Source organism: Mus caroli, unplaced genomic scaffold (genome assembly GCF_978045245.1).
Source record: "Mus caroli unplaced genomic scaffold, Mus_caroli_1 scaffold_10, whole genome shotgun sequence".
In the NCBI taxonomy this organism is placed as follows: domain Eukaryota; kingdom Metazoa; phylum Chordata; class Mammalia; order Rodentia; family Muridae; genus Mus; species Mus caroli.
In genome coordinates this window covers 92,511,242-92,524,942 of record NW_028227265.1, presented here as the reverse complement: position 1 = coordinate 92,524,942, position 13,701 = coordinate 92,511,242, and the positions used below count along the sequence as shown (strand labels likewise).

At 36.2% G+C, this 13,701-nt stretch overlaps 1 protein-coding gene across 1 annotated transcript in view; it reads right to left on the bottom strand.

Annotated features, from left to right (window-relative positions):
* Nucleotides 1–1,209: 1,209 nt before the first annotated feature.
* The window catches only part of Sgcz (sarcoglycan zeta), a 1,088,618-nt gene continuing 1,076,126 nt past the window's right edge, over nt 1,210–13,701 (bottom strand). Inside the window, exons 7-8 of the mRNA XM_021169917.3 lie at nt 4,105–4,228; nt 1,210–1,401 (exon numbers count right to left, since the gene is read on the bottom strand). Of these exons, the coding sequence (XP_021025576.1) occupies nt 1,210–1,401; nt 4,105–4,228 (316 nt within the window). The remainder of the gene's footprint in view (nt 1,402–4,104; nt 4,229–13,701) is intronic.

Sequence of the window (13,701 nt, the reverse complement as noted above, 5' to 3'; positions counted from 1 at the left end):
AGTCTGGTAGAAATGGCTAACAGTCGAATGGAAATGTGACTAGATTCCTCAACAGAGAAAGCACTTGGCCAACACCCCTTCTACACATTTGTCTTTTTACCACGTTCTTTTCTGGAATTTATAATTTAATTTGTAACCTTCTTAAATATTAACCACAAGTGAAAAGACGGATACTAACTTTGAAAATGACATCCCTGTGGAAACTGAATCCGTTCTCAGCATTATGTATCACATTAGCATTTAATTAAAGGCTGTTTTAACTTTTGCACTTAAAAATCAAGTTTAATGTAAGTGGAGCAAACAAAAGAGTGCCTAAGGATAAAGGACACCAAGTGAATATTCAAAGAAATGACTGATGAATTCCCACCATAAGTATATCCCTTCTGTCTTAAATTGAAACGGTTAAGATGTTTTGTTAAAAGCAAATGTGTCACATGCAATAACCACATAAATACTCTATAAGGCCATCCAGATCTGACAAATGACAGCATAATGGCGTTTTTGTTAATTTTGTAAAGATTATATTGCTGAGAGCTTTCAAAATTATCTAATGTACAAAATTCCAGACTTAGTAGACAAAGAGTACCAACACATTGAATTGAAGGAAACAAACAAACAAACAAACAAACAAAAAAACTCAGGGAGAGATTCTGTCTCGTCATTTCATTTAGTTAAAAATCACGTATTGAATTTAATTTTTTAGTAAAGCAAGCATTACATAATGCTTCAAAATTTTAAAATTCGGGGATAAAAGTTTACGTCCAAAAAAGATGAATGGAAAATTGTGCTTTCGGACTGCAGAATCAGTCTTCTGACGGGGTTAAGCGTTTCATGTCACCAGTGGATTTGGGAATTTTGTCTGGGTAATGTGTTCGTGCGCAGTTCGCAGCCAGGTTCTGCAAAAATCTAAAACTGTGTGTGCTTCACTCCACGTAGCAAAGGCACCTAAATTATTCTCCCTTTCGAGCAAAGGTCGCGATCCAGGTTTTCTGCTGAAGATGTTTTTCCCACGGCCGAGTCAGTCCCACTAAGTGTGTTTAGTATGGTGAATCAGGAAAGGTGAAGGCCAATCCTGGCGGATACTGGAACAGTTTGCTCTGTGGTCCATCTGAAGACGCTCTGCACTGATCACAGGGGAAACCGAGCAAATCCGTGAAGCAGACGGACGGGAACAAAAGGCTATTCTGGTGTGAGGAGAAATCAGTCGCTTCAGTTCCACAAGCAAATGCTACTACTGGACTGACAGGTGGAGCCTACCCCAGCTGGAGACAGGTAGAGTTTGCCATTGGGGCAGACGCACAGTTCATACACTGTCTGTCGAGAATTTGAGGAGCTGGTTGAAGAAGAGAAGGAACCGATTGGTAGATTTCCCAGCCGGATTGAATCTGCATTTAAAAATATCTAGGAAGAAAAGAAAAAGAAAAAGAAAAACAACAAAAAACAACAACAACAAAATCATTTCATTTCAGTGTGGTCCCTCCCACAGAGCATCGCAAGGCAATGGGGACTATCCTGATGTTTTGAAAAGATTACAAGCCTGTGCACTGTCCACAGGCTCTGCTGCTGTCTTAAATTTGAGTGGTGGAGTTCTGAGAACAAGTCCCCAATATGAAATGTAGTATTGCATGATCTGCTCAAGGAACTTAGTTATTAAAAACAGCAGCAGTAACAACCATGGCATACACACAGAGAATGAATGGCCCTGGCAGAGGCTTTCCATTTAGCTTCTTAGTCATATCTGAAGACTATATAGAGAAAGAAGAATACCAGCTGGGCTGGCATTCCTGAAGAGGGAGGGAATTAATTAAAAAACATACTCCATTGTCTTTTTTTTTTTAAGTAGTTGTGAAAGAATGAGTAGAATCATTTCTAAAACATCCAGAAAAGTCTTGCTGTCTAAAGTCTTAGGAAGTCATGACAACAAACAGAAAATTATTCTACATATCATCATGCCTAAATTGTCTATTAAATGTTAGTTGGCTTCAACAACCAATTTGACTCATCTTTTCATTTGAGGAATTACTTCATTTATTTAATAATTTCTAATACACCAATTGTTTATTTTGTATTCCTCTCTCATTATCCCTAGTGCATGTACCTGTGTGTGTGTGTGTGTGTGTGTGTGTGTGTGTGTGTCACTGTAGCTATGTGAAGGTCAGAGGATGCTAACATAAAGTTGTTTCTCTGCTTCAACCCTCTGATCCTGGGGGTTGAATTGAGGTCACCAGATGTGGTAGGGTTTAAACACTAAGCTATCTCATTAGCCTTCATCTTATTCTTAATCATAGACTCTGAGTTGCCTAGACAACCCAAAGTTGAAGGATGAGGGAGAGCCGAATTTCCTCCTTCCTCACCCTAGACATTTCTTATTGGAATTCTGCTGGGGGGGTTCCCTGCAGTGGGCATCCATTTGGGTCTCTCTCTAGTTGTCATACTTTGGGGTGAAGTTCCAAGAAATGCAAACTGAACCATGTCACGCCTACTGTCTTGTTCCCCTCTCATTTCAAATAAAACCGGGGGTCTTGCCCCAGGTCACACATCTTGAATGTCCTACCCTAGTCCCCTGCCATCATCAGCTTCAACTGATCTTGCTCATAGCTTGCACTGTAAGTACAAGTTCAGAGCTGTTTTTTATCTGATTCCCTCACTGTGGGATATTTGTTCCACAAATGAACTGGAGTATATATTAACTATATGCTTCAGTAACTTCTTCACTCGTGTAAAGGGGACAAGTTTCCTAATGAGTCCATTCATGTCAGCTGCTGGAAAGAGATTTGCTTTCATGGAGATGAAACATAAGGCAGGAAGCTAGAAGAACCGAGATACTGATGTCAACGCCATATTCCTGGGCCTCTCCAGGTTACAGTATGGATGTGCTTGCCCACCTCTCTTTTCTGCCAATGCAGTTACTGTGATGCTGATCACATTCCAATTTCTGAAATTGGTATGTCTGTTCTGTATTGTCCCATAAAGCCACACGATCCATCTGCTCTGAAACTCAATCCTGTGACTAGAATCACACCCTAGAGCTTTGAACTCAGCACTGCCTGTCTTCTCTAACAAGAATCCATTTCATTTGTACCTGCTGATATCAGTACGATTTGTCTCCTTGAAAATGTTAATCAATTTTGGAATAAATAATCTCCCTCAGCAACATTCTAGCATGCTTGCTGTGGTATGTTGTTGCACTGTGGATGTGGCCATATCATTAAAACTTTTCATTTACAGTTATGACTGGTGTTTCCTTCAATGCCAAATTTGCAGTTCCTCATACCATTGTGTATAAAATGAGAGAGATTGTCTATAGCAGAACCTTGCATTTTCTATAAAATTAAGGCTTCTTCATTTCAACTATTACTTTGAATATCTGAATACTATATCTGATGATATGAAGTAGTTTAAAATCTATCTAAAGGTAGAGACTTTTTTTTTGATAAGTGATCAGTTTGTCCTTTTGTGGTATTGATGTTGGGCAGAGAAACAAACAAGCCAATATCAAACCACTTTAGGAAAAACATTTCCTTTCTTAAACTAATTTTAATGAGATATATAAAGGTATATACCAAATGTACATTGGTGGGTGCTATTCAATTTTCAACATATGTGAACCCTGTGTAATGTTTAAATTGGGTTCACTGTACTTAGCTACACAGAGAGTTAATTTTTTTATGGTGAGCACTTTCCAAATTTTGTCTTCAGATCTTCTGAAATATCTATATAATTATTGTTATCTATACTGATCAATCCTGTTAGGCATGAGCAGTCTTTCCAAAATTCTTGTTGTTTTCTGACTATAACAGAACAAGCTGATGAACCTTCAGAAGAACCAGTCTAAAGATCCAAAGAGAAAGGTAAAGAGGGACTGCTTCCATTCTAATGTTTGAAGCTAATATCAAGCAACAAAAATCCGGAGGTCTGTTTTAAAGGGTCTTTGGAATGAGTACATTTTAGTAGAAAGTAGGAAGAGCTTATTGAATCCAGTATTAAAGATGTATCAAGATTTCCAAAGCTTGGAATTTTTTTCATGAAGCAGCTCTGTGTGTCTCCTGGAACATGAGTCAAGTGGTGTATAAAGCAGCAGGGTCAACCCTGCTGGAGACTCACCTCCCCTTCTGTGGACTGTAAGTGTAGCTCCTTCCTACAGGTAGCCTTGAAGTCACCTGCAGCTGCGCTCACCTGGACTCCACGTGGAGCCTCCATTTTCAAGGATCTAGTTGGTGATTCAAGCCTAAAGGAAAGGAAAATATCATTATGAAAGAGAAAATTTAGAAGGAACTGAAAAAGTAAGTATTAGTGAGTCAGGTTTAATGGACTTTACAGAGAGTCAGCATAGACCTATATTCTCACTTTTTGTTACAATGATTTCAAGCCCAGTTAAGTTTTGGGACAATCTTTTTTCATTACTTTATCTATTTTTTTGGCTCATTATAAAAATCTTCATTTGTTCTTATCAATTATTTACTCTTCATGTATAATAATTTAATAACATTTCCTTATGCTAGCTCTTTTTATCATGTTCAAAAAGTAGGTCGCCATCATGAGTTTACATGTTTAAATTTTTAATATATTATCAATATTAATGATGAAGTTTAATAACTAAATTGGAATAATTTGGCATGTATGTATTTTCCAATAAAGAGTTCCAGCTTTGTGAATATAAAAGACCCAAATGGAAATCATTATTATTGTAATCATTATTACAGTCCCTCAATGGTGCACCCTTAAAATTTTGTAAACTTTAAATTTTTTAAAATGTGCTTGAAAAATATGGAAATTCATATAAAAACGTATTTTACATGTTTAATGACCTTCATTGCTTCATTTCAGTGGCCTCAGACTAAAGCACAGCAGTTTGTAGAAGAAAAATCAGCAAGAGGAAAGTCAAAAGTCAACAGAATGTAGTGATGGAATTCCAAGCAGGAGAAGTGGTGGGTACCAGCTGTTTTTGTTGTGGTGGTGGTGGTGGTTGTTTACTGTAAACTCTTCCATAGCTGATGAAGCTGCCTCCTTTCTCTTCCATCACAGGGCATCAGGAAAAGGCTTCTCTCAGCTTCTCTATCACCATGATCCAAAGTGACTTTTCTACTCTGAGACAAGACCCAGAGCTGTTTTCAGGAAGAACTTCATGAAACATATCTCTGAAAAGCATGGCTCCAGTTGCATATGTAGCAGAGGATGGACTTGTCGGGCATTGATGGGAGGAGAGGTTCTTGGTCCTATGATACTTTATCTCTTATTAACTCACTTGAGCACCTAAAGCTAAAAGGCTTTTTAAAATATCTGTTTATAAGGTGTGCTTGCATGTTCTTGTTTGAATAAAAATAGAGCAAGAAATTAAAAAAAAAAGTGTACTTAGTGTCTAATTACTTAGTAGAATCTATTACTAACCTTTTCCATATGGTATTCAAAATGTAAAATCTGAATTTAAAGTTATATTTATAATCCTTATATACAATGTCACACTGCCTTAAAAGAGGTATCTGTGCCCAGTGTCATTTTAGTGTTTTGTTGGTTAATACTATCATTATTGAAATCACTCATGGGTGATATGAATGAGTCATTTGCATAGCAGTTAGAGAAGAGCATACCTAAAAATACAAATATGTTAATATATTAAGGCAGATTATTACTCCAACATTCAATAAAAGGTAACTTGCATGCATTTAAGTAGAAGAAAAGTTTTAATTTTACCCAGTAATCGACATGACTCAACTTATTTCTGAAGAGAAAAATCAAACTTATTTCTCACACATTTGATAGCCAATTGTGCATATAAGATTTATGAAGGCTTTATTTATGCTGCAATAACATTAACTGCATTGAAAATTCTGAGTGATTAAGATTTTCCACTTTGATCTCTATCAAATGATTAATCAGGAAATGATTGTAATATTTATGTTTATTTATGCACTAAACATACTCATGGCTAACCTATCCTAAAGTACTACTGATTTAAGGGTCCTTTGCCCAAAATATGTAAAGATGGGGCCTCAGGGATGTTAGCCAGAGACAATGTCCCAGCTTCATCTGCTCTGAATTGACAGTATTTACTTTTTGAACCAAGCAAGCTCACATCTGTACTAAAGATTCAGTTTAGTCTGATTGACTTAGTAGAACTTCCATGATGGTAGCCAGTAGGAATATGATTGACCCAGAGTCAAATGACCTTGGGTTCTATTTAACTCCCTCAGTAGCTAATCCCTGACGATCTCCCTGTATTTCCTAATGTCATCATGACTATCAGGTAAATAGTTTTGGAAGTGACTTGTTTTCCAGCAATACCCAAAGTAAAACTGCCACTAAATAGCATCTCAAACCTATGGCAGAAATTTCCCCATTTGCTGCACCCATCAGACTGAGCCTGCTACTAGTCTATCTTGCAGGTGCTTTGGATTTCTTTCATCCAGTAACAGGGACAACAGCCACAAAACTCCACAAAAGCATTTCTGCATTTAAATACAGAATTTGGGTGGAGTCTGAGTCCATATTCCCAGGCCCTTGCCACTCATATTTAGATCAGAAATATCTTATGTTCTTTGCTGTAAGAGATGAGATTTGTGTTGTTGCTATAAGCTTTGAATAACATGGCATGTGTCAGTGTGTAACCAGGGAATCATACCTTCCCTCCCTCCTTTGTCTCCCTCTCTCTTTCTCTTCTCATGTTTCCCTCTCCTCCCTCCCTCCCTCCCTCCTTCCCTTCTTCCTTCCTTCCCTCCCTCCCTCCCACCCTTCTTCCCTACCTTCCTCTCCCTCTTTCTCTCTCACATTATCCTTGGTTCCCTCCCCATGACCCCATCACCTCTTATTTTTTGCTCATCCACTTGATGAGCAGAATGTCACCACAAATGACATAGAAACCGATAGAAATCATTTGGATTTCCTAAAAGTAAAGATTTTTTCTTTTTGGAAAATAAAATAGAGCCATTTTGTTGTACTGAAAAATGACTTTGAACAAGAAGAAAAGGTCAACTATAGGAAGGAAATGGACAATCCTTATTTACTCCTACCTGCTAAAGATCACTTGATTGAGTCATAGGACAGGTGGCTACAGAGGGAAATTAATATGGTGGTAAAAGAGTGCTCTGTATGCTGCTACCTGAGGTCAAGGCTGAATGGTAGGATTCCCCCCCCCCTTTCTTTAATATGTCTGTAGTCTGGGGGAAAAAGAGGTAGGTGTTTCAGAATAGATTTGGGTATGAGCTTCAAAGGGAAACAAACAAACAAAACAAAACAAAACAAAACAAAAACAAAACAAAAGACTCCCCACCCCCCCCAAAAAAAAAGAAAAAGAAAAAGAAAAAAAACAACAGAAATCCATGGTCCATGGTGGATGATGTCTGAGAGAAAACTGAGAAGCTTTTAACAGCCTTGGATCTATGAGGCCTCCATTGACCGAACACCAACATAAAAGCTTTTTGGAAGAGTGACACAAGCCAAGGGAAAAATGAAATTTACTGGGCTTAGCACAAGGAAGATTAAATTTGTAAATTATGTTATATGAGATGATTTTCATTTTATCAGCAACAAGATTTTTTTTGGAGACATGTAATTGCTAAATATTTGAATCTGTGCATTACCTGGTATGTTTAAACATTAGCAAATGGTAGAAATTTTACAGTACTGCCAAATTGCTTAAGTGCCAAAGTAATTAAGACTTTGAATTAAATAAGTCTCAATTGTGTGCTTTGCTAGGATTGATAGAATTAAATGTAATAATTGTAAAAAAATGCAAGTGTTATTAAAGTGGTATATTCTGTTCTGAATAACAAGCAGTGTTGAAACAAGTAGTATACACAAATAATTTCAAGCTAATTACAAAAATAAAATTTATTTAAAGAGTATATATAATAAAATTTATTAGACAAGTTTTAGGATTTCTAACTTATACTTTGATTTAATATTGAACATATGGTTGGCAGCTCTCAAGTGTTTCTTAGGTACATGAAAATTGAGCCAATCTTAAGTCTTTTGATAAACTTTCCTGAATACAAATAAATACATAAAAATAAACAAATTTTTATGGGAAAAATCATGTAATAACATATTAACCTGGCATATGGATCCAGAGCCATTCAAATTACAACTGGCATTTTTGGGAATGGGAAATTACATTTTGAACATATAGAGATACAGTTTATCTGAGTTATCTATGTCAGTATTTGTTATTGTATGCATGTCACAAAGATGCAAGTATTTAACTATCCAGAGTGACTCATTGTCTCATGTACCTTGTATTGAATAGAGAAATCAGTTCTCTATTATATCCACTGGGTACTGTCCCTCAGGTAAACCAGAAGAGGGATAAGTTTTTCTAAATTTTGGGTATAATTAAGACAAACGTTGCATTTAAGCTAAAGTTTCTTCACACTTTCAAAGAGTCTGCAAACTACACTATTGAACAAATAGATCTAGACAGAGTTTCAAAGATTTGAAGTAAGAAACACTTAACTAGTCATGACAGCTTATCAAAATAGGTTGGACACTGTAATTATGCATTCTATTCATTATTTCAAAATAATATTTTCCAGGCACTTCTAGGAGGTATGCTATAAATGATAGGACAATAGAAAAACATCTCTTACATTGAACTTGGTACTGCAAATTCTATTGTCATGCCAATTACTCTCAAAGAGCAAAGCAGGAATTGAAGCATAAACTAGCGAAAATTAATTACTATACTATGTGCAAAAGTCATATCAATATAATGAGAGAATTCACCACGGGAATTGGGATAAGAAACTGTGAGTTCCTTCTACTTCAAATATCACTTGCTGTTAAATTCTGTAGTGATCATCCACCTACCTATAGCTGAAAGCACTTTAAAAACAGAATGTTGTAGCTTTAGCAGTATGAAGTTATATTTTCAGTTCTATCATAGTGTGTTAGCCATATAGTTAAGGTAATGTAATAAAAACTAATTTTAATACTGGAGCATTACTGTATAGTTAAGCTATAATTACTATACTAACACTAAAGACTAGATGCTCTAATTATCCATATGTTACCTAAAACAGTTAAATATGATGATTGGACTGATTTCTCAGGATTATTATGCTAGTGCAAGCATTCTTGACAAAGTACAATGTTAGAGAACTGGAAACTAACTCCAAAGCTGCAGTCATCAAGAAAGAAGTGACACCACATTGCCATTGTACATTGAAATAAGACAGATTTCACAAACAGTCTGTTTTATTTTCCAAACATTTGTCCATTGTCAGGGCAATAAAGTTATCCAATGTGCTTATAGAAAATAATACTGGAATAACTGGATATCTGTATGCCAGAATAAACTTCAGTCTCTACCACACACTACCATATAATAGTTGAAATCATAAGGCTTTTCAATGAAAAGAACTTGGCAACTTAAGTGATTAAAAGTGTCACAGTCCACAATGTGTCACAATTAGTTCATAATTAAAAATGTGATTAATATCTTTACATTAAAATATACTTTCTAAATAACCACCAATAATATTAATACATAATGGCCTGGGAAATAATATCTGTACCATGACATGTCACAAATGTTATCAGGATATATAAAAATTCTCCCTAATATTTACAGAATATGTGAACACATCAGGAAAGATATGTGGCTATCAGATATGTGAATGGAAGTGAGTCATATAGAATAATAGCAAACAGAAGAGAAATATAGAACTGGCATGTTCCTATACATGACTTTAATTAGTAAGATTGCTAGCACCAAGTATTGGTAAGACTGGACAGTTTTTTTTTTTAATGAAAGAACAATAAATATTGTAGAAAATACATTTTGTCATAATAACTAACGAACAGAAATATATATAATAATTATATATATATATATCTTTATCAATATCTGGATCTATTTAATAGTATTGTTGCTACATAAAACTCTAATACTTAGTAATATTATCTTAAATTAAACCAAACAAAGGTTGTAAGTATGAGTTTAAAGTTTCCATGAAACCTAGTACAGAGCTCAGGACATACTAAATAGTTATTAAATCTGCTGAATAAACTTTAGAAAATCACATTTTTAAATGTAAACGTTTATACTCTATTGTATCTTACAAAGGGCTATTCTTGAGAAGACCACAAGTACTGCTTTCTTTACGCAGCCAACCCATTTGGCTTGCCTGATTAGCATTGCATCAGCCAAGAGTTCTTAGCTATATATGTTAAGGTCTCAGATACTCTGCTTTAAGTTTTAATACACACATGAATAATTAAATAGCCCAATTATCACTGCACTTTGCTTCTGCTTCCATTTTGAAATTTAAATTAGTAACATTCATCTTAGGAGTAGTCAGTCTATTTTGGCAGTAGATGGTAAATCAAGCCTCTCTAATATTAATTAATGGATGGTCAGAAGAGAGAAATCAGAAACACCATATACCACCTGTAACTTATTTCATGCTTCAATCTGAAAATGTTGAGACATCTGTAGACCACTTAAAGCCATAGGTGGTACTATTTCTTTTTTTTCATTTTTTTTTTTTTGAGACAGGTTTTCTCTGTATAGCCCTGGCTGTCCTGATGGTGCTATTTCTATAGAGATAGATTTTTCATAAGAGGATACAACATACATACATTTTTTTAAAATGAAAGAACCAAGAGGTTTACTTTAAGACTCAGAAACTAACAAATGAATTGGTCCCTTCTAATACATGTATTTTATATTTAGGTATATCCTAATTATACACATATGGTTGAATGCCAAAGTTCAATTAATTTTAACACTTAAGTGGAAAAAAATCATCTTTACTACAAAATATTAGGAATATTTCTTGACATGCAAATATTGTGCATTGCTGAAATCAGATTAAATATAGCTGTGTTATAACACATTCACTGTTTCTGCCTGATGGCAACACTACAAGTCATTTCTTCTGGTTTTTACGTTATTATTATCTGTAATCCTCCTGCTTTGGAAAGAGATGTCTGAGCATCTTCTAACTATAATCCATTGCCCAACTGATTTGCAAATCTACCTTCTCCCTCTTTTTCACTCTTTTCACCATTCTGTTTCAAACTTCTAGAGGTCAGTTGTGTTTTTATTTCATTTGAGTAAGATCATGGGGTTTGCTGTACATAGAAACTAAGGCTGGTCTACAACAATTGGCAATTGATGATATCCATATGCATCCTGTATAATGTTTCTTACACAATATTAATTTAGTTACTATCTCATTATTTAAAGATATTTGGTTACAATCATTCAAGCTGACAACTATCAAAGCACTATAACATATGAGATGCATTGCTGTCTGCTAAAATACTAAGAATAAGCAGGGAACCTATGGAAGATGTAATCCAGAAATGTACTATCTTACGTGGAGAACAACCATAGTTATTCCAAACATTATATATTACTAAAGGGAGGGCATGAAATGTGTTTGTGTGTGTGTGTGTTTGATTTTTGTGTTTGTAGCATATAGAGTGTATATGTACATGTATGTATTATGTGTTCACACATAGACATTTGTACACACATTTATTAAAAGGCTAGCATTGACTGTTCTGGTCAGTCACCTGTTATTTTATTCTTTTTAGATAGACCCTCAAGACTAAAAGTATACTTTTAAAATGTGGCTCATGCACTGCCTTGATCACTATCTATCCAGTTTTGCATAGAATGTGTACCTATTAATTTGCAAAAAATTAAAAATTAATAAAATAAAAAGTACCTGGTAATATTCAATAGATTATTGAATGTATGTTTCTCAATTCGTCAGAAGAAAAGTCACAAAAGTATTACCACAAGACTATGAGATTCTGAATATTTGTTATTGTAAAAGTGTTTGGTTGTTCTATTTTTTTGAATTAAAAATTTCAACTCATTCTGCACATATGAGAGAAGGTAAACTGTAAATTACTGAAAGAGAAACCTGGACACCAACCCAGCCACAACCTTCCTTTTTCAATCTTTCCTGCCTGTAATTTGTACTGGGGCAATGACAGTGCAGAGTTGTGGAAGTGGCTAATGAATGTTTGGTTTAATTTGAGGCCAGTGCCATGAAAGGGAACCTATACCCTACACTGCCAGGAAGGGCTGGGACATAAGAATAGATAGCCCAGAGACTTAGGATAGAACCAGACACAACTGGAAAAAAATTAATGATATTCTGCTATACTCATAGATCTTGTCCTATTTAAGTCTATACTCATAGTCTTGTTCAATTCTTATTAGAGAAGCTTCCTCTGGAGGCAGATGGAACATGTGCAGAGAACCACAGCCAGACATTAATGGAGAGATGAAAAGAGAGTCTAAAATGGAGCTTTCCATTGTGTGCCTTCATTGGAGAATGGGATTTCACTGAAGAGGGGGAGGAAAGACTGTAGTAGTCAGAGGAATTGGAGGACACAAGGAAAAGAACATGGCCCACTAAGTCAACAAAGCAGTGTGAACATGGGCTCACAGAGACTGAAGTGGAAAGCTCAGAGCCTGCATGGGTCTGCTCCAGGTTCTCTGCTTATGTGTTATAGCTATTAGCTTGGTACTTTTATGAAATTCATTAGAGTAAGAGCAGGTGTATTTCTGACTCTTGTCTGTCTTGAGACTCTTTCTGTCCTTTTGGAGTGCCTTGTCTGCCCTCAATATGAGGGTTTCTTTCTCTTTCTTTCTTTCTTTCTTTCTTTCTTTCTTTCTTTCTTTCTTTCTTTCTTTCTTTCTTTCTTTCCTTCTTTTTTTCTCTCTCTCTTTCCCTAACTAGGCTGGTCATCATTAAGTCCTAGAATCTTCCTATAATTTCTTGTTTAGTTCTATTTTGCTGTAGTCTCTTGAAGGTCTGCTCTTTCCTGAAGAAGAGATTGAGGGAGAATGGATCTGGGAAAGAGGACACATGAAGAGGGCAGGGCTAGGAGGAATGGAGAGAGGGTAAAATGTGTTTTCGTTGTATTGTATGAGAGAAGAAATGATTTTTAATTAAAAAAACAACAACTTTATTGGTAGAACAGCAAAACTATGCCAGGAAGCTTGGTAAGGTAGGGCAGGTTAAAACCCAAAGTCAAGGTGGGCAAATACCTGAGACTTAGGCAACTAGCCACTCCCTGACAGGTTCCTGACTTGGAACGAGAGTCACACTCCCCACATAAGGAAATGTGACCTGTGGTCCCAGAGGCCTAAACAGAGTTCTCCATGCCAATGTCGTACCTAGAGATGTTGAGGGATTAGCCAATAATCTTCCCTTCCCTGACTTTCCTCCCTGCAAAAAGTATTTAATCTTAGATCCACCCTAAAACGTGGGTACGGTATGATATGCATTCATTTTCTATGATGAACAGTCAATAAAAGATATGGATAAACCTGGACGGTCTCTTTCATCTATCGCTGCTATGGGGAGCTTACAGAAGGTAGCCTACAGAATGTCAGCTAACCACTTTGTGTGTCTAGCCTGGTTCCACCAGGCTAAAGATAATCATTGCTGAGACAAACCAGAATTCCCCTTTCCCTTGCCCCTAGGCTAGAGGCTGTATGTAGCTAGAGGTCTGCCAACTCTGTTCTCAACTCTTCTCCAATTCCCACTAGTACTGGATATGTAAGAGTCTGACAACCTCCTCAGCCCCAGCCTTGTCACAGGCTTGGGGATCCTCAAACCATCATCGGCTTCCCCACATCTCAGACTGTGCTTTCCCACTCCTAGAGTGGTGTCTTGGCACTTTCCTGAAGCCCAGCACCTGCCCCAGAGGCAGAGTGGCATAAGAGCAGTCAATCTC